This window comes from Barbus barbus, assembly GCF_936440315.1.
Source record: "Barbus barbus genome assembly, chromosome: 32".
NCBI lineage: Eukaryota > Metazoa > Chordata > Actinopteri > Cypriniformes > Cyprinidae > Barbus > Barbus barbus.
In genome coordinates, this window is record NC_136760.1 from 29,269,966 (window position 1) to 29,291,716 (window position 21,751).

Here is a 21,751-nt window from a genome sequence, read left to right on the forward strand (position 1 = left end):
CCGGACACGGACTGAGAAACAGAATAGAAACAGACAAATATTAATGTAGATGCCATTCTTCTTATGATGTAACGAGTACATCATGTGTTATGAGGAGTGTTCCCGGTTCGGTTTGATCTAATTAATGCAGCCTAACAATCCTTTAACGGATTTGAATAATAGAAGTGTATTAGTGTGTTATGTGTAAGCCAGGTTAAAGAAATGTGTCTTTAATCTAGATTTAAACTGACAGAGTGTGTCTGCTTCCCGAACAGTGTTAGGTAGATTGTTCCAGAGTTTGGGTGCTAAATAGGAAAAGGATCTGCCGCCTGCAGTTGATTTTGATATTCTAGGTATTATCAAACGGTCAGAGTTTTGAGAACGCAGCAGACATGGAGGACTATAATGTGATAAGAGATCGCTCAAGTACTGAGGAACTAAACCATTCAGGGCTATATAAGTAATTAACCAGATTTTAAAATCTATACGATGTTTGATGGGGAGCCAATGTAGTGTTGACAGAACCGGGCTAATATGGTCATACTTCCTGGTTCTAGTAAGAACTCTAGCTGCTGCATTTTGGACCAACTGTAGTTTGTTGATCAAGCGTGCAGAACAACCACCCAATAAAGCATTACAATAGTCTAACCTTGAGGTCATAAACGCATGAATTAGTATTTCTGCATTTGATGTTGAGAACATGGGTCACAATTTAGATATGTTTTTGAGATGGAAAAACACAGTTTTACAGATACTAGAAACATGGCTTTCAAATGAAAAATTGCTATCAAACAGCACACCAAGATTCCTAACTTCCTAACTAGTGTTCTAGGTTAGGTTTTTAGGTCTGATAATTAACACCTCAGTTTTTTCAGAATTTAGCAGTAAGAAGTTACTCGTCATCCAGTTTTTTATATCGACTATGCATTCCGTTAGTTTCTCAATTTGGTGTGTTTCACCGGGCCATGAAGAAATATAGAGCTGAGTATCATCAGCATAACAGTGAAAGCTAACACCATGTCTCCTGATAATATCTCCCAAGGGTAACATGTAAAGCGTGAAAAGTAACGGCCCTAGTACTGAGCCTTGAGGTACTCCGTACTGCACTTGTGATGGATATGATACCTCTTCATTCACTGCTACGAACTGATGGCGTTCACATAAGTACGATTTGAATCATGTTAATGCACTTCCACTAATGCCAACAAAGTGTTCTAGTCTATTTAAAAGAATGTTGTGGTCGATAGTGTCGAACGCAGCGCTAAGATCCAGTAGAACTAATAAAGAGATACAACCACGATCAGATGACAGAAGCAGTAACTCTAATGAGAGAATGAGCAGTCTCAGTACTATGATACGGTCTTCCTCTCCTATAGTAGAGAATGAGTGGAATTGTTCCTCAGGGGATCTATAGTGCATCTGATGCGATATTGTAGCTGACGGCTGCATGGTTACAATTTTATCTCTGATAGAATCGATCTTGGAACTAAAGTAGTAAAGTCATTACTGCTGTGCTTTTGGGAAATGCCAACACCTGTTGATGCTTTATTTTTCTTTAATTTAGTGACTGTATTGAATAAATACCGGGGGTTATGTTTGTTTTCTTCTAGAAGAGACGAAAAGTAATCAGATCTAACAGTTTTTAATGCTTTTCTGTAGGATAGGGTATTCTCCCGCCAGGCTATACGAAATACCTCTAGTTTTGTTTTTCTCCAGCTGCGCTCCATTTTCCGGGCTGCTCTCTTTAAGGTGCGAGTGTGCTCATTATACCACGGAGTCAGACTGTTTTCTTTGATCTTCTGTAAGCGTAAAGGAGCAACTGTATCTAAAGTGCTAGAAAAGAGAGAGTCCATAGTTTCTGTTACATCATCAAGTTTTTCTGCGCTGTTGGATATGCTGAGGAATTGAGATAAATCAGGAAGATTACTTACCAAGCAGTCTTTTGTGGTAGAGGTGATGGTTCTACCATACTTGTAACAAGGAGTAGCATTTACAGTTTTAGCTATATGGCGTTTACACAAGACTAGATAATGATCTGAGATATCATGGCTTTGCTGCAGGATTTCAACACCACTAACATCAATTCCATGTGACAGTATTAAATCTAGAGTATGATTTCTACAATGAGTAGGTCCTGAAACGTGTTGTCTAACCCCAATAGAATTCAGAATGTCTATGAATGCTGATCCTAATGCATCTTTTTCATTATTGACATGAATATTAAAATCGCCAACAATTAAGACTTTATCTGCAGCCAGTACTAACTCAGATAGAAAATCAGCAAATTCTTTAATAAAGTCAGTGTGGTGCCCTGGTGGCCTGTATACAGTAGCCAGTACAAACATCACAGGGGATTTATCACTAACATGTGTTTCTCTAGATAATTTTATGCGCAGCACCATAACTTCAAACAAGTTATACTTAGAGCCTGCTCTCCGAGAAATACTGAGAATATTGCTATAAATTGTAGCAACACCTCCCCCTTTACCTTTTGGACGTGGCTAATTTTTATAGCAGTAATCTTGGGGGGTGGACTCATTTAAAGTAATGTATTCATCTGGTTTTAGCCATGTTTCTGTCAAACAGAGCAAATCTAGATTATGATCATTGATCAAATCATTTACAAAAAGTGCTTTTGTAGAAATGGACCTGATATTCAGTAAGCCAAGCTTTATCAATTGTTTCTCTGTATTGTAAAAAAATTTTATTTGTTGAACATCAATTAAATTGTTACTCTTAATTTGGATTGGATGTTTTCTGTATTTTCTAGTTCGGGGAACAGACACAGAGTCTCTATGTACTGAGAATGAACTGACTTCTATGATGAGAGGCGGCCAGCAGACGGTCGGTTTAGCCAGTCTGTCTGCTTCCTGACCTGGGCCCCAGTTAGTCAAGTACGAACTCTAAGACTATGTGCCATATTTCTAGAGAGAAGAGGGGCACCACCCCAGGAGGGATGAAGACCATCTCTTTTCAACAGGTCAGGTCTGCCCCAAAAACTTATCCAATTGTCTATAAAGTCTATGTTATTCTGCGAGCACCACTTAGACATCCAGCCATTGAGTGACGACAGTCTGCTATGAATCTCATCGCCACGGTAAGCAGCGAGAGGACCAGAGCATATTACAGTGTCTGACATCGTACTTGCAAGTTCACACACCTCTTTAACATTATTTTTAGTGATGTCCAAGTGGCGAAGTCGAATATCATTAGCGCCGACGTGGATAACAATCTTACTGAATTCACGTTTAGTCTTAGCCAGCACTTTTAAATTTGCCAAGATGTCAGGCGCTCTGGCTCCCGGTAAACATTGGACTATGGTGGCTGATGTCTCTATTTTCACGTTCCGTACAATAGAATCACCAATTACTAGAGAACTTTCATCAGGTTTCTCAGTGGGTTCCTCACTGAGTGGGGAGAACCTGTTTGATGTTCTGATCGGAACGGAAGAGCGGTGTTTTGACCCGCGACTAGGCCGCCTTACAGTCACCCAGTTGCCCTGCTGCACGGGCTCTAATACCGGAACCGAACAATGTACAGGATTCCCTGAGCTAGTCGCATCCAAAGCAGTATCTACAGCCCTCACATTCTTACTGTCCTCAACTAAAGTTTGGATGCGTGTCTCTAATTCTGAAACCTTCTCTGTCAGCCTAACTATTTCCCTGCATTTATCACATGTGAATCCCTCATCGCCGACAGAGAAAGATACATGTGACATGAAGTGCAAACAACAATAGCAGGAGAAGAAGCCATTACAGGCTTTCCTGTAGCTCAGATTGTAGAGTATGGCGCTAGCAACGCCAAGGTCATGGGTTCGATTCCCAGGGAAAGCAAGAGCTGATAAAATGTAAAAACTGTAACTTGAATTCAATGCAAGTCGCTTTGGATAAAAGCGTCTGCTAAATGCATAAATGTAATGTAAATATATTACTCACCATGACTGAAGAATAATACCAACTGAACTTACCACTGTTTTTGATGAACTCGTGAAAAACGGAACGAGAGGGAAATGAAAACGGAGCGAGAAAAAATAAACAATAATAGACGCGAATAGAATAGAAACGCGAATGGAACCACGAGTGACAAGCTAACCAGCTGATGCCACAGCTAATATTATAGTTTATTAGCTGTAGCTGTTCATAATTCTCAAGTAACATAAACTTAGTCTTATTAATATTTATGCATCAGATTTTGTATGACTCAACCAATCAGAATTTAGAGTCGTAACAATCTGTATTAAAATATATAATGATGGTTTTACTGCTTTCAGAGTCATCATAATGATGGGCCGAAGACTTGGATCTGGCAAATGAAGAACCTTTCAAATTGTAATTATGACTGAGTAACTTCAGGATCTCTAAGCTTTCAGATGGTTTCAGTAATGAAGGCTTGGTCATTATTTCATTTTTTAAAATACAGCTACTTTGTTTGCATCATCCCTGATATGTATTTAAGTGTAACATTTATTACATAGTACACATAATACACTATCACATTTCTATAATTCAAATCCGTTAAAGGATTGTTAGGCTGCATTAATTAGGTCAACTGGAACCGGGAACACTTCCCAAAACACCCAATGTACTTTTTACATCGTTAGAAGAATGGCATCTACGCTAATATTAGTATGTTTCTTTCTTATTCCAAGGTCACCGTAGCCACCCGGATCCAGACTGAATCCAGATCAGATGGTGGATCAGCACCTAGAGATGACTTCTACAGCCAGGACACCAAGATGAGCCCCAGAGACTGATCCCCAGTGAAGACCCTGTCTCCAGACGGCCATCGGGACAAGACCACAGGGACCAGATGAGTCCTCTGCACAATCTGACTCTGCTGCAGTCTAGATTCAAACTGCTGATTTTGTCTGGCCAGAGGAGAATGACAATATTTCGACACTATTTCCATGTCTAAATACTGTAAAACTGATGTAAAGCCACCCAGCTCTATATCAAGCTGATGTAAAGCTGCTTTGACACTATTTGCATTGTTAAAAGCGCTATACAAATAATAGTGACTTGATTCGATAGTGTGCATTTAATTGGAAAAAATCTATTCCATTCAGTCTGTGAATTGAATCTGTGATTGTGACTCCAGCAGTGAAAGTAGTGTGTGATGCTCCCTCTGCTGGTTCAGAGCTGTCAGAGCGACTACATGATCACACAAACACACACGAGATGACCGTCATCTGCTCCTGTGGATACTGACAATCACTTCTTATTAATGCGGTTAAGTTCTTTAGCAGTCAAAGACACCTGGAGTAAATACTGAATATTTCTTGAGTTTTTACAGTAAGTGGCACCTGCAGCAGTGCTGATGTTCTCATCCGCTGCCAGCGGCCTCCTTTCTGGATTAATCAGCATCAGAATACAGATGGAGACACCAGGATTATTCACTAATCTCACTGTCATCTGCCGCTGGTCAGAGCACAAATAAAACATGAAATGTGTGCCGATGGCCAGATGCTCTCATAACAGCAGAACACAGACTTCATGGAAATGAATGGAAAAACATCAATGCGTAAAATCATCAGACAACACTGAATTCAACTAAACGCTCAAAGAAAACAATGAAATGGCAAGACAACAGAACACGAGGAATTTTTGAAAGTACATCTGAATTTAAGTCTGTCTTGAGGAGGATTCATCACCATCTGCTCTAAAGTTTAGTGTCTTCAGCTTTTACGGTACCAAAGATGTTAAAATATCATAAAAATGGTGCTTAATATCGGTTCTAAAGCAATAAACGGTAAACATGTAGTTTGAGATACAACTAAAGTTTATTGAACCATGAACCCCAAACTGCAAGAACAAAGCAATCACAGTGACAAGTGTTTTCTGTGCAACAAGCCTGTTGCGATCTGTTTTCTAAAATAAATGTTTGTTTTAATTACACCAGCTGTGGAAGTAAGACGATCTGCATTCACACTCATTGATAAGACACATTAACTATGCTGATTACCTTGTACTGAGTGACATGCTTAAGATGCAATTCAGCTGAAAGCAATCCAAAGGTTTTTTCTGCTTTTAAACAAATAAATGCAAAATAAATGAATAACACTTTATTCAGCTAAATCTTTCTCCTCCAGTCATTGTCATTGTCTCCTTATGGCTACTTCCTTCTGTTCCCGCCGCCGTTGGCTAGAATCATCACCAGCCGCATGAAGATGTTGAGTGTGTCCATGTAGATGCCCATACATCTGGAAGAGCAGGAGCACAGCGATGTTAACAGACGGCAACACACGGACAGTCATACTGTGTGCCGTTTATACGATAGAAAGACTGAATTAAATATATTACAAATGCACAAGGTCGAGTCTTAGCTAGAATAAAGTCATGTGAAAAAATACAAAGGTTTGCTTCCTCTTGCCCACAGAAAACACTTACGCATTAATGGGGTCATATTTCTGAACGCCGTAAAGAGGGTGCGTTTCTGCTCGCTTGATGACTTTCTGAGTGTCGTACAGCAGAAACATGCTAAACAGGACCAGACCTCCATAAACCGCCACGGAGTACAGGCCGGCCCCGAAAGCCGAGGTGGGGGGCAGAAACATGGAGCCTGCGGAGAGGAGAGAACAGATCAAACTCCTGTGAAGTCACTGAGTTAAACCGATTAAACTGAGAGATGCTCTCACCCAGAGACGAGGCGAACACCACGCCGAAGCCCACGGCCAGCGGGCCGCCCAAGCTCAGGAACTTCTCGCTCGGCGCACACATGGCCACCGTCGACAGACCGGCCACGATTCCTGCGGTGTACCAGGCCGCTCGCACCATCAGCGGGCCACCCAGCAGAGTTAACGGAGCAATAACGGCTCCCATCACACCTGCACACAGAGAACACGACGCATGAACACCAGAGAAACATCAGCAGTGCAAAACTGACCCAGCAGAAGCACCATCTGCAGACCGCAGTGCCCTCTGGAGGTCAGCTGAAGCAGCACATCATGCTCAGTCTGTGCTGGGAAAGCACTTTACCTGCGTGTAGAGCCCAGGCCAGGTGTTTCGGCATCGGACTGTGTTCGTACGAGATCGACCTCACCAGCATCCCGGCGCCGATCATAGCAGCGAACGTGGCACCAATAGCCTGCGGATCGTTAATAAGGTTGTCACAGCATTAAATATGTGAATGTAAATATTAAACTACAAGCTGCATCATTACTATGCCACAGTCTGCTATAATACAGTATATAATTAGTAGCTGCCTTACAGTACGTTTTGCTGATTTGTTGTTATGAAGAATGTATGTAAAGGGCGATGAATAAAAAGCAGTATGACCAGTTGCGTACCAGCCAGGAGCCCCTCGTCATGAGTCCCATGAGCGCCGGTGTTCTGCTGACCGCGACTGCCGAGAGCGCCGTCAGACCCACGCTGCCCGAGAAATACAGGTATGTGGAGTGAATCCTGTCCTTCACGTACTGCGGCCAGATCCTGTGAACACAGCCAGATCAGATATGATCAGACTACACCAGCTATCACCAAGATTACTAAAGCAGTCGTGTGCTGTCTGCAAATCAGACAAGAGCCGCTGATTTGACAAGTTCGTTTTAACAGTCGATCACAGGTGAATCTGAGTTCTTTTGTGCTGCTGTTATAATCAGATCAGCTCTAGCCTTTTTCATTTAAAGTGTTTGAATGTGAAGGTGATCCTTACACTGCTTTCTCGATGGCTCCCATCTCATTGGACATCCCTAAGCCGTAATAACACAAAGCTCCGAGTCCAACGGCGGCGCCTCCAGCGAGGACGATCCGGCCCATGCTGTCGACTGCAGAGAAGAGAATCACAAACATCAGCCGTCTTTCAGGGAGTCACCCTTGGCTGTTTTTAAAAAGGGGCCATAAATATAAATATCCTTTATTTATTTTGAGTTTGAAGCTTTAGAAATTCAAACATGCATTTGTTACATAATGTTCAGACCTGGCATTAACATCCATCTCAGGTGAGAACCAGGCTCTAAAGCATTTAGGACAAGATTACTTTTAACTAAGTCAGAAGTTAAGAGTAAGATTTTCCCTCCACAATCCAAAGACACACAGAACAGGTGCGAGTCTGAACGTGTGTGTGATGGTTCTGATCCAGTGAGCATGAGCTGACAGTCATTCCCCATCATGATTTAATTTTGCTGGTAAATGCTGTAGAGTATTTTAGCACAGCATTTCTAACCAGCATGCAGAACTCGTCTATCTCAAACGAGCCTAACGACTCGTGATCAGACACATGGTACAGCGGGGTGATCGCATCACAGAGACACACATGAACAAAACATAATAATTTTACAAAAATACATAAATGTGGAGAACAGTCTTTAAAAAAGGGCATGTTAACAGAATTCACTTTTGATTGCGGTGTCTGTAGCAGGTTGAAACGCTGCTTCCTGAACTTGATCTTTGGTCGTCTTGCTCCGGCGGAATCCCAGTCGAGTCTTGGTGGAATAACCCTGATCAAAGACAACATGAAATACAACACAACACACAATCAGAACACAGCACTGATGCTCGACCACTGGATCACATGCGAAGCCATCGAGCTCTTATCAAGCTAACAGCAGCAAGAGAGGTCAGGAACCTGCTGTGGTCTGATCTGGGGTGAACCGGACTTCATCAGGGCTGGACTCCGCAGGACTGACCGCAGCCCCAGCACAGGGACTGACCGCAGGCATGACAGGCGTGTGACCAGCATCACTGACCAGGAGGACATGAAGAACAGACACAAATTAGAGCTAATTATCACTCCGTACGAACAGTAAAACAAAGACACTTTCATATTCGCGTGAAGCAGAGTGAGTACAGCTGCTAAACAAGACATTCAAACTGGACAAGAGGAAGATTTTATATAACAAGCAGAGGATGTTCATATGAGTCCAGCGAATAATCCTGTTGAACGACATTTACACTTTACGTTTTGTAAAGCATTATATTTAGAAGTAAAACTCACCAGTTGGTTTAATTTCTTCTTCTTCTGTGGAGTTATCTAATTTCACCTTTCAGATGCGTCTTCACCACTGACGCAACAAACTATAAACACGGCCCTGCTGTGACGTCACAGGCCGGCGACAGACACGCAATGCACGATGGGTATTGAAGTTTGGACTTCTTCATCTTGGACGAGCGTTCTATATTTGTTAACTTTTTTTAGAGTTAGCTTTTTAATAATTTATGTTCCGTTTATTTATTTATTATTATTATTAATCACATACTGGAACAACCAGACTAAAGAAACAAATAAATAAAGTAATGGTCTGATACTGTTAAGACTGAACAATTAAAAAAAAAGTATTTATGAATAGCGAATATTGTTGCAAAATTGTCTTTGTTTTGATCGTTCCTAATAAACAAATCATTCCAACATCATTTAGTAATTTGTCAAATTTATATTCCATTCAAATGTTTTAATGAAATATATTAATACTTAAACTTCATATATAATATAATAATGAAACCTTTTTGAGCAAGTAGCCATACTTTCTCTCACAATGTAAATGCTATTACATTATTCCAATAAACATAATTCCATTATGCTTGAAACATTGAGGGAATTAGTCTATTATTATTATTATTTCTACGAGAAAATAGATATTTTACCGAGCTGTCATAGACCTTTGCACAGTGTTGGTGCTCCTGTAATAAAATATGTTGTTGTTGTTTTGTAATGATGATGTTTGTCAGAATGCGCGGGGGCGCGCACGTCGCGGTGACGCAGCGGCGGTGTGCTGGAGTCAGGCTCGCTCCCGTGATGAAGCGCATCAGTCTCTCAGCCCGCTCGCTTTTACAAGTAAATGTGTTTCGATTCACTTATACAATACCTTTGTGAGGGTTTTCTGCATTCCCGATCAATTTTGGATGTTTGTATAGGTAATTGCTTGATTAAATAGTTTTAATGTGTTACACAGCTGGACGTGTGAATTATTATTAAATGATGGATTCGATTTTTTGATCTGGATTTTACTGTGTTTTTTTCATCAAGTGAAGGAGGAAACTCATGAATGCGGAAATATAATGGTACAGTATCATCATGCTTTATTTAATTAAAATGATCATGAATGAGTTTCGATGTGTTTCTCATTAGCTGATATAATTGTTGAATGATATTGTAACACATCTGCAGGTTTATTACTGCATCGCTACATTAATATGATCATATCGCTGTGTGGTTTGGCGAAGGCTCCTTTCCTGGAGATTTGCTGAAATGATTCGTGTGTTTCTCGCAGGTCTTTAGTTGATTCTGATCAGATGAAGTGCTGCTGTTTACTGAGGGCTCGTCTCTCTAGTGTGTGTGTGAGGAATGTGACACGAGTGTGAGATCAAGCACAGCTTCCAGCTCTTTTACATGATGATAATCAACGATCAATTACTTTTGACCAGCAGTCTGAATATGACTGTGACGCATGGTGAAGATCTCCTGTTTTGTTAAGATTTGTAGTTTGCTTATTACAGGCATGTAGATGATAATCACCAATGAGCAAGAATTAAAACACAGAAAATAGGAAGCACTTTAGGTTCGGTTTTATGGTGCAGCTTCCAGTTAGTTCAGGTTAGGGTTCGATGACTAGAGATGAAAGTAAACGAGACAGCGTGGAAAAATGAGCATTGACTCGGTTAATTCATGAAATTGATGAGTTTTGGTGGTGATGTAAATGTTTTCTGAATCTAATTTGTGGCTCAGGTTAACAGTGCAAGACAGAACTTGCCTCCTAACCAGCGTCTGCTGGAGTACTGTGTAATTATCCCACACAAGCCACTCTTACAGGGTCACAAATAGCCCTGCTTTAGACGGGAGGACTGGGATAGCGTCCAGCAGGTTTGATCTCTGCTCAGAAATGTTCATAAAGCTATCATTGAAACTGGAATCTTACAGAATCACATTTATTTCTTAAAATAACAGACTACATAGGATTTACTCTGTCTGAACCTATAAGTGTTGAGTCAATGTGTCTGGGATGATCCTGTGATCTCTGCTGCCAAATATGTTTTTTCACCAGTATAATTGCAAATTTACACCATCTTTGCAAAGACACATAAAATGTAAAGACCTGTTAGACAATCTGGATAATTCATATGTCAACACAACTGTATGCATAAAAGAAAAAGATGTAACTCAAACTGTAGAGGTGTAATCAGTCAATTTCATTTAGCTGTATTGTGGCTTTAAGGCAATATTTACGTCACAGTTGCCGTTTAGTGTAATGAATGTTTTTTGTTCTGTGTCTGTTTGCAGTTTCAGCAGTTTCTGTGAGAAATCTTCAGATTTACACGGCAAATGTTGCTTATCAAAGCATTTGTTTTAAATCATGATGAGGGAATGAAATCAGTTAAATCACCTCACTCATTTCTGAAAACTGTTTAATTGAGCTGAAGTCTTTCTTACCGAACGTAATATAAAGTGAAGTGAAGTGACATTCAGCCAAGTATAATGACCCATACTCGGAATTCGTGCTCTGCATTTAACCCATCCAACGTGCACACACACAGCAGTGAACACACACACACACACACAGCAGTGAACACACACACAGCAGTGAACACACACACACAGCAGTGAACACACACCCGGAGCAGTGGGCATTTATGCTGCGGCGCCCGGGGAGCAGTTGGGGGTTCGGTGTCTTGCTCAAGGGCACCTCAGTCGTGGTATTGAGGGTGGAGAGAGCGCTGGACATTCACTCCCCCCACCTACAATCCCTGCCGGCCCGAGACTCAAACCCACAACCTTTGGATTACGAGTCTGACTCTCTAACCATTAGGCCACGACTTCCCTGTATAAGTCTCATTTGTTAACACTAGTTAACATGAACTAACTGAGCAATATCATTTTTACTGGATTTATTCATCTTTGTTAATGTTAGTTAATAAAAACACAGTTGTTCATTGTTTGTTTGTTTGTTAGTTCAGAGGGCATTATGTAATGTTAATAAATGCTACAGAGGAAGAATTTATCATAGGTTTATATTAACTAATGTTAACAAATGAAACCTTGCAGTAAAGTGTTACCCAGATTTCTGTTGTTTGTATTAATGAGTAATTGTTTGCATGTGAAATACACTGTCTTTATATTTTAGTGGTGTTTTTAGCTTTTAATTTAAACCCTCTGCTGTGGTGTCAGTATTGCACATGATTCACAGTCAGGGATAATTAGTGGTGTTTACTAAAACAAGAATCACTATTATTATTACTACTTCTTTGTCTTCTGCTTCCAGAGAAAACTTCAGTAAGTCTTTATGCAGCATGTTGTGCTATGAATATATCTCAAACTATGCAGAGTACATAACTGTGTAGAAACAGCATAGAAACAGCATAAAAATGCAGCTGAATTGACTCCATATGACCGTCCTGCCAATTGCTCACAGAACTACACTCACAAACATGTCAAAATCCACTTATCTTGCATTTGATTCATCTCTTTCTGCCTCATCAAGAGATTTATTCAGATTTTTTATGAAAACCAAACCTGTTGTTATATGTCAGATTGTGAAGCATAACTCATACATATATTCCATTTCACAATGCTATTAGTAATATGCTCCTATATATCAGTCATATGACACCTAAGAATAATTATCTACAGTAACTACTGACAGAAAAACATGGACTATCCATGACTGCAACGAGACAGGTAAAATTAATGATTACGCACATGCTATAAAAAGGGAAATACTTTTACAGCAGATGTATTTGTGGGTATGAAGTGGAGAATAAATCTAGATTAGTGTGGTTTTACAGTGTTTGTCATGACTCATGTGTTACGTGTGTGTGTTTTAATTCAGGGTCCAACCAGAGGAAAAAGATGAAGGAACGATCTGAGAGTGAATCACCCGCTGAACACTATCACACACAAGAATGCGCATTAAATATACTATTTCTATCATCTTTATTGTGGCTCTGGTCATCATAGAAAAGGAAAACAACATTATTTCAAAGTAGATTGTTTTCTCACTCTCCTCTTCTGTTTGTTCCTCTGTATGTGTGACACCTTTGTGTTTAGTTTGGTGGATGATTACAGTAATCTAAATAACAGAATGTCAGAAAACATTAAAATCAAAGCTTGTCGGTTGGGTTGGGGAATAATGTGTTATTAATTTTGCTGTGTACAAATTTCTGTTCTTAGAAATCTTAAATTCTTTGAGATGAGATTAGACATTAAAGGGATAGTTCCAATGAAAATGACAGTTTATTCTTCTTTATTGATGTTGTGCCAAACACGTATGACTTTCTTTCGGAAAGAAGACATTTTGAAGACAAATTGACTCTAGTTGTATGGACAAAAAATGTTTGTGTGTTTTGCAGAAGAAAGAAAGTCACACATTTGGAAGGACATGAGCAGTGGCGGTTCTACATTAAATTGCTCCCCGGGCGAGACTCCCTCCCTCCCTCCCTCCCTCCCTCCCTTCACATTTTGTACACACCACACGTTTTATTGTAGTAATACTATGTCATTCCGTAACAGACCAAATTTTGCAAAAAATAAATAAAAATGAACTGCTCATAACTTAAATATACTCTGTACAAACCAATATTATTTAAGAAAAAATATTTTAAATTATTAAGAATAATATACAAATAAAATATAGAATAAATCACACTAAAGAAAATTAAATTATTTCACTGCAGAACAGAAAACACAAACTGAAACTAAAATCTGACATTTCTGGCCTTTTTAGATGCAAAGTCATCAATAATGGCATCATATGAGATATGCTCCCCTACTGAATGATTAATGCTTATGACAGCAAGGCCAGTGAGCCGTTCCTGAGACATGGTTGACCTCAGGTATGTCTTGATTAACTTCAGTTTGGAAAAGCTCCTCTCTGCTTGAGCCACAGTCACTGGCAGGGTAAGTGCAATCCTGAGAGCAGTCCAAAAGTTGGGGTAGATCTCAGATAGATCCTTATCGTGCATGAAAGTGATAAACTCAAGGAGGCTCATGGTTTTTGATGGCAGGTGAGGGAAGTTCTTGATTTCCTGCAAAAGCTCTCTACTGTCCAAATCAGAATGCCCTTCGAAGTGCAGTGTGGTACCTAGTGCATTGCACTGCTCTGCCAGCTCCTCATCTGCTAGACTAGGGAAATTTGTCAAAACCCCAAATTTGTTTTCCACATTTTCCAATGTGGTAAATCTCTCCGCGATGGCTGACAGGGCTGCATCAAGAACAACATTGAAGAATTCAATCTCCAACTTCCTAAGGGCATCACTGAAAGGCTCATCATGTGCTTCATATGAGAAGTGGCGCTTTGTGGACCTCAGCCTTTTTTGTTTCAAAACAGCTTCCACATTCATTTCTTCACAAATGTCTTTGGCCGCCATCTGTGCAGTCACAAAGCCACTTGCCCTGTAGCTCTGGAGACCTTGCTCAGTCTTCTTCAAAAGATTCACAGCTAGGTCGACATGCATATTTGGAGACTGCATGAGTTTGCTGACATGCTGTATTGCAGATAGCATGTCATACCAAACAACCGTGCAGATGCTGAAGCGGTACGACCCCACCTCCTCAGACAAAGACTGGGCCTCAGCCTTTATAGCAGGGTCTTTGGTGTTGTCTCTCACCTCAATTAAAGCCTCTCTCACGGCAGCTCCGTGGTACCTCATGGGCTCAACGCTCTTGACCTTGCTCTCCCACCTTGTTTCTGCCCACATCTTTAAGGTGATGCTCACATGGTTCTTCAGAATGGACCATCTTTGGGAGGAGGCTGAAAATAATGTGTAAAGCTTTTGCAGTACACCAAAATAGCTCATAGCATCCACAGATCCCTTAGCAGCATCACACACAACTAAATTTAATGTATGCGCCCCACATGGCACAAACAGAGCTCTGGGATTCTTTTCTAAGAGCCTGGCTTGAACTCCCTTATTTTTGCCCTTCATGTTTGCCCCATTGTCATATGATTGTCCTCTGCAGTCGTCAAAAGGAATTCCCAACTCCTCAAGTCTTGTCAGGATCATGGATGCCAAGTGCTGCCCTGTGGACTCCTCTGCCTTCAAAAATCCCATAAAATGTTCCCTGATATGGGGCTTCTCCATCAGTGACACCACTCTAATGACCACTGACAACTGTTCTATGTGGCTTATATCTGGAGTGCAGTCCAGAATTATTGAAAAAACCTTTGCCTGCTTGATGTCATCCACTATATCAGATATGATTTTGCTGCTTAACAAATCAATCAGCTCATTCTGCACATGATGCCCTAGGTAGCTGTTGTGACTTGCTGTTCCTCTTTCGACACGGTTAAGGTGATCTTTCATAATGGGATCAAACTTGGCCATAAGTTCGACCTCTTTGAGAAAATTCCCATTTGATGGTGTGAACAGTGTTTCTGTGTGTCCCCTTAGAGCCAAATTTCGAACCGCCAGTGACTGTACAATAGCAGTGAGACGTGTCAGCACTGCTCTCCATCTCACCCTCTCAGCCTCAAGTAGTGCCTCCTCCTGCTTATCAATAGTTTGTCCACTTCTTAACCTCACTGCCAGTTCCTTCCATGCTATCATGCAATTGAGATGTTCTGGACTGTTTTCATGTGATGTGAGGTGAGTGCTCGCATGTTTCCAATTTGCCATTCCTGAACTTGTTAAATGAATGTTCCTCTTGGAAAACAATTTGCAGCAGAAGCAAAAGAGGCTGTTGTTCTTCATGGAATATATCAGCCAACTTCTTGCCATCTTTTCACCACTAACTAATGTCTTTTTAAAATATTGGTGATGGCAACTTCGTCCATCACTCTCATTCCTCTGGAAAACAAAGTCAGTTGGCAACCTACTTGGTCCTCTGCGAACCAGCTCAGTCCGAATCCTGTCAGTCAGAGGTGAGGGCCAGTTAGCAGGGTCAGTTGACAGAGGCTCATCCTCAGCAGTGGGGCTGAGTGGGGGTTCAGCTCCAGGCATTTCTATAAGACAACATAGTGGCACATTACTCAAAAAACATAGCAGTGGAACATAACACATAGGCATATTCAGAAATGATAAAAAATGTTAAAATTACATTAAATTGTAGTTGTCTTGTAGCCTAGGCATACCCCCTTCACACACACACACACACACACACAGAGAGAGAGAGAGAGAGAGAGAGAGAGAGAGAGAGAGAGAGAGAGAAGATGCAAAAACCCACCTGCAGGCTTATGCTGGGTAGAAGTAGAGGCAAAGATGTCTTCATCCTCAATATTAGATGTTTGTGGAGACATATGACTTGCTGAGGACACAGATGGTAGCTCATCCTGAAGAGCAGAGTCCTGTGTAGTGGGGGAGGTAGGTGGCTCATCCTGACAAGTGGCAGAGGATGCTCCAAAATATTTTAGAAGTGCCCCTAAAACAGGACGCAGTTGAAATTGACATCAAAAGACTGTTGGCTACAATATTACTCTTAAAAATGGCAAATTTAAATAAACATGCCCTAACATGTATACAATATAATATATTACAATTAGAACAATATATTATATTATATTAACAATTAGCTCCTTGGTTAATTTACTGCCTCAAATTATATGCTTTGTCACGTAACAGAGTTATAGCAAATGGAAAATGTTTGTCTTTTACACTATCTACACATATGTAAATTACACTGGCTATTTACAGTAGCCAACACAAACAATGGAAATAAATAATAACTGTACTTGCAACAGTTTTGTTGCAAAGCATAATTTTGTGGTTAAATTTAATTAGACCTCGTGTTGTATACACTGATGAAAAAACAATAGAACCCTGCCCAAAAATAACAGAAAATGTAATGGATTTAATGGTTATAATGGGAATTGTATTGGTTTTAATGGTAAGTATAACAGTGTCTGCTGGTATATGATGGATTCTATTGGTGGGTGGGATGGTAAATCCTATTGGAAAAGTGCCCAAAACACACTACAATAAGGAATTTTGTAATAGTTTCACTGGAAAAAAGTTAATGGTTCACAATGGTATTTAATAGAAACCATTAGAATTTCTGGGATGGTTTGTATATTAGGCTTTTACTGTTTTTTTGTTTTTTTTTTAGCAAGGTAAGCATAGCATGCATCATAAGCAAGAAGGCTAACAAACCTAAGAGTTAACGTTATACCACTAATTAACACAATGACATGAATACCTTAATCATACAGAGAGAATATTGTTGCATACTTTTATCTTTTGCCCGTTTCTCCTCATCTTCTTTTCTTTTTTTCCTAAATTGGGCACCTGACAGCTTTGGCCTTTTTCTCTCCATCGCTGTGTTTACTAAGTAATCGGCAATCAACAGATTTCCCATCCCCCAACGCTGTCACTCACGACCAGAAGTCAAGACTAAACCAATTCACCTCCACATCATAATCGTTTTTTATTACCTATTTTTATTAGCCATTTCACACAATTAAATAAATAAAAAAAAATGTGCAAATTATTGGTCTGTGTTTAAAATATTTTGAATGAAATGTGCGTTATTTGTAAGAAAGTCAGGTGTCACTGACATAGTTTTGCCCCCCTCCTTGTCCGCTTCATTTGGGAGAGGTGAACTGTACTCTGCGCCTCCCCCCCCCCCCGCCTGACGCCCCTCATCCCCTCCCCTCTCCGCTCGCTCAGCTTCTGTGCGGCTCCTTCAGCAGCAGGGGCGGCGCAGGTATCATAGATAATAGAAAACCGCTTAGCGGCACAGATGATTTTTTTTTTTCCTCCAAGTTCATGTGCCGCCCCCCACGTGTCATGAAAAAATGCCGCCCCGGGCGGCTGCCCCGTTCGCCCATACCTAAAAACGCCACTGGACATGAGGGAGAATAAACGATGACAGAATGCTAATTTTTGGGTGAAATGACCCTTTAGTATGGTGGCCGAGAAAGCTCAACGTGCTGCAAATAGAAAAAAACACCAGCAAATTAAGAAAACAACTTCCTCAATTTTACAACGCACGCGCTGAAAATGCTCACAACACAACCAAATAAAGAAACAAAAAAATCTTTATTTGTTTGTGTTGTGAGCATTTGCAGCACCTGCTGTCAAATTGCTGAAGATGTTTTCTTGATTTGCTGGTGCTTTTTCTATTTGCATGTGTTTTCTGAAGTTGCAGTGCGTTGAGCTCTCTCAGCCACCGTACTTTAGCCCTAATAGCTTTATCCTGTGTGTGACTGCAGTTTCTTCTGTCTTTTTCAGGGTGTCTGATAAACTGACCCCCAGACTGACCCTGTTGACCCCGCTGCTGATGCTCAGTGCTTCTCTCCTGTCCGTTGCGCAGCACAATGTCTCGACGGACACCTCGTCCCAGCAACACCTGAGTGCTCTGGAGAACTCTACTCGGAGCGTCCAGCGCAGCGTGGCGTCCGCAGCCGGAGGACGGAAGCACATTCTTCTGCTGGCCATGACTCGCACCGGCTCCTCGTTTGTGGGAGAGTTCTTTAACCAGCAGGGCTCCAGCATGTTTTATCTGTTTGAGCCGCTGTGGCACGTGGAGCGCATGATGACCGTCGAGAGCGGCGGCACGAATGCTACAGTTACAGGGCCGGCGTACAGAGACGTTCTGTATGATGTCTGGAAGCGCTGGGCCGTGGACGGAGACCTTCCGGTGGATGAGGATGAAGTGAGGAAGCTGAAAGTAAACTGCGACAACATCCACATGTCTGCTGAGATCGACCTGAAGCAGCCGACGTGGCTCCGCGGACGCTACATGCTAGTGCGCTACGAGGACATTGCGCGATTCCCCATGCGCAAAGCTGCAGAGATGTATGACTTTATAGGCATTCCCTTCACTGCAAAGGTGGAGGAGTGGATCCTAAAAAATACCCAGGCATCGAAGGAGGTCAGTGGAGTTTATTCCACCCAGAAGAACTCTTCGGAGCAGGTGGAGAAATGGAGGTTTAGCATTCCCTTCAAACTGGTGCAGCTGGTGCAGAAAGTGTGCGGCCCCACCATGACTCTGTTTGGATACAAGTTTGCAGAGAACAGAGACATGCTGACGGATAAATCAGTAAGTTTGATTGAGGAGAGAACATTTTTATGATTCTACACCTATACTTCATGAGGAAGAATGATGAGATTCATGAAGCAATTTGTGACATGAACTCCTTGCATCGCTTCTAAAGCAGTATTGAAAAACAGAATATTAATTCCTTTTTTGATAAATGGCCAGTGAGCTCATTTGATGAGTAGATGAAGACAGGGATTGGATTGGGCTCTAGCAGACGTTTGAAGTCTTCTTGACTGTATATACTGTACCGTATGTGTGTTTGTTTGAGGAGAAATGAGCTGCTGTGTGTCCAGATATACTGCAGCCGGATTGCAGAACTCTGTAAATGATATCAAAGGAGGAAAAATAAATTTTCATAGATTTAATATATTGTCTTATTTGACAAGGGCTCTTTGTTAGAAACAAAAGTGACAATGAATAATTCATAATTATGTTATGTAACATATTACATTAGTTCAGTTTGTTACGAAAAACCCATAGTGTCTTGTAATACAGGCTTTAAAATTTACCTTTAGGGATTAGGAAAGTTTTACTTAACCTTACCTGAAATTCATTATGTGTTTTCTGTGTTCTAAAGATTTGATCAATCAATCATAAACAGGTTTTACAGTTGACTGATAGATTACTTTGAGTGATAGCTAAGGTCTAAACATAATAAATACATGTAAGCCGAAGAAGATATGATTGACGGCCGTTCTGTAGGAGCAGATTTCACGTGGGCCTGTGAAAAGAACACGAAATGAACAAAGATCTCTTTCAGAGCTGTTGCTAAAGAATCCAAGAGTCTAAATGTGAAGGACGGGTTTTCTGAGTCTCATCTAAAGCACTAATTAGTGTCTACAGTCCAGGAATACACATAAACCTCAATGATGGCCCAGAAACACTTAGTAGTACAGCATTTCTCTAACCAAATGTTGTTTTTCATTTATGTCTGCTTTCTGTGTCTCATTCTCGTGGGTCACTTCAAAGTCAAGTCAAGTCACCTTTATTTATATAGCGCTTTTTACAATGTAAATTGTGTCAAAGCAACTGCACAATATCAAAAAAGGAAAATAGTATGTCAATAATTTAAATTGAAAGGTAAAAAAAAAAAAAAAAGATTTTCAGTTAAAGGCATTTCATTATTGAATTCAGTGATGTCATCATCCTGCTCAGTTCAGTTTAAATAGTGTCTTTGCAATCATGTCGACGATATCACTGGAAATGAAGTGTCCCCAACTAAGTGAAGTGAAAAAGTGAAAGTGAAGTGACATACTGCCAAGTATGGTGACCCATACTCGGAATTCGTGCTCTGCATTTAACCCATCCATCGTGCACACACACAGCAGTGAACACACACACACCGTGAACACACACCCGGAGCAGTGGGCAGCATTTATGCTGCAGCGCCCGGGGAGCAGTTGGGGGTTCAGTGCCTTGCTCAAGGGCACCTCAGTCATGGTATTGAGGGTGGAGAGAGCGCTGGACATTCACTCCCCCCACCTACAATCCCTGCCGGCCCGAGACTCGAACCCGCAACCTTTGGATTACGAGTCCGACTCTCTAACCATTAGGCCACGACTTCCCCTAAGCAAGCCAGAGGCAACAGCGGCAAGGAACCAAAACTCCATCGGTGACAGAATGGAGAAAAAAACCTTGGGAGAAACCAGGCTCAGTCAGGGGGCCAGTTCCCCTCTGGCCAAACGAACCAGCAGTTCAGTTCCAAACTGCAGCAAAGTCAGATTGTAAGGGCTCAACTGGTTCCAGTGGTCTTTCCCGATGGCTGTCTAAGTGGCGGGGTCCTCACTGGGGATCTGTCTCTGGCACTCATTCAGGTGTCCGGCCTCTAACCCTAACCCTAACCTAACCCTAACATCCACACCATGTGCTAGCACTTAGCATTGTCCTGCCTTCAAGGAGGAAGAACCTGCTTGCTGTAGCAGCTGCTAATCAGCTGTTGTGTTTATTACTGTGCCGTCTTCTATTTAGAGTGCCAGTGAAACTCCAACGTGCTCATTTACGCTGAACCCCTCCTGTATGTAGTGCAGAACGGTTTACTCAAACTGACCTCGCCCTCCCACCCACACACGCAGCTCGAGATCCATTCGCTCACCTCACGCCCAGTGCTTCAGCTCAGCTTAGGTGCAACATACTTATCTCAAACCATTGCTTTTGATATGATCTACAGCCTGTGATAAATTATGAGAGCATCTTGCAAAGAAATTTATAGCACAAGGACATTTCATGCTTCATGAGGTCTGAAGGAGCTGCGTGGTTTGTGTGGGCTGTGTGACGAGGGTGGAGCATGTGTATATGGTCAAAGCAAATATAGAAGAACCCAACCGCTTTCCACAGCCTCAGAGACCCCTTTTTTCCTTGCAAGTAAAATCAGGCCATTAAGCTCCACCCTGCAAACAGACCACCACATCAGATAATGAGAGAGCTGTAATGTAAACCCCTTTGAGAAGAGTGCGTCAGGGCACTCAAAACAGCTAAATTAACTGGGTTTGTTCAGGCCAAAAATATTATTTAACATCACTGAATAAACTTATTTACATTAGGTTACACCAACAAGACTCATTTTTATGGGTTAAATCGGGTAGAAATAGCTAATAATTGCTGGTTACCATTTTCTGAAGTGTGTGCATTTTGTCTTTCAGGCAATACAGTACTTCAGATGTTGCCTATATCCATTTATATGTAAAAAAAAAATAATTATTGACTCAGATCATAATGATTTTAATTTCATCTATGCTCCTGCAGAAATAAAGAGAGTGACAGCCTTGGTTTGTGCTCGATGGGAATGTCTCTACTCGCATCCTTGAGAGACGTGTAGACAAGCCTGACTCATTTACAACCGTGGCCATGTCTGAGAATCAAACGTCACAGA

General features: G+C 41.2%; 2 protein-coding genes across 2 annotated transcripts; one reads left to right on the forward strand and one right to left on the reverse strand.

The window, feature by feature from the left end:
* Window positions 1-5,737: 5,737 nt before the first annotated feature.
* LOC306852086 (growth hormone-inducible transmembrane protein-like) lies at window positions 5,738-9,644 on the reverse strand. The gene is made up of 9 exons (XM_079388711.1): window positions 8,911-9,644; window positions 8,542-8,657; window positions 8,311-8,413; window positions 7,630-7,741; window positions 7,265-7,406; window positions 6,954-7,062; window positions 6,614-6,802; window positions 6,366-6,537; window positions 5,738-6,178 (listed from the first exon to the last, which is right to left on the reverse strand). Exons 2-9 carry the CDS (start codon window positions 8,653-8,655, stop codon window positions 6,091-6,093), a joined length of 1,029 nt encoding a protein of 342 aa, XP_079244837.1. The 5' UTR covers window positions 8,656-8,657; window positions 8,911-9,644; the 3' UTR covers window positions 5,738-6,090.
* Window positions 9,645-12,765: 3,121 nt separating this feature from the next.
* Window positions 12,766-18,915, forward strand: LOC306852765 (carbohydrate sulfotransferase 3-like; the record flags this gene model as incomplete). Its single annotated transcript, XM_079389828.1, has 2 exons — window positions 12,766-12,889; window positions 18,072-18,915. The coding sequence occupies exons 1-2, from the start codon at window positions 12,810-12,812 to the stop codon at window positions 18,913-18,915; spliced, it is 924 nt and encodes a 307-aa protein (XP_079245954.1). The 5' UTR covers window positions 12,766-12,809.
* Window positions 18,916-21,751: the final 2,836 nt, after the last annotated feature.

What these genes read in the sequence shown, in the direction of transcription:
- LOC306852086 (XM_079388711.1), bottom strand. Translation starts at nt 8,655, where the DNA reads ATGCTGGTCACACGCCTGTCATGCCTGCGGTCAGTCCCTGTGCTGGGG. An exon ending in CCCAGATCAGACCACAGCAG is followed by an intron (nt 8,414 to 8,541) that starts GTTCCTGACCTC and finishes GTCTTTGATCAG; the next exon opens with GGTTATTCCACCAAGACTCG. An exon ending in TGACGAGGGGCTCCTGGCTG is followed by an intron (nt 7,063 to 7,264) that starts GTACGCAACTGG and finishes AACGATCCGCAG; the next exon opens with GCTATTGGTGCCACGTTCGC.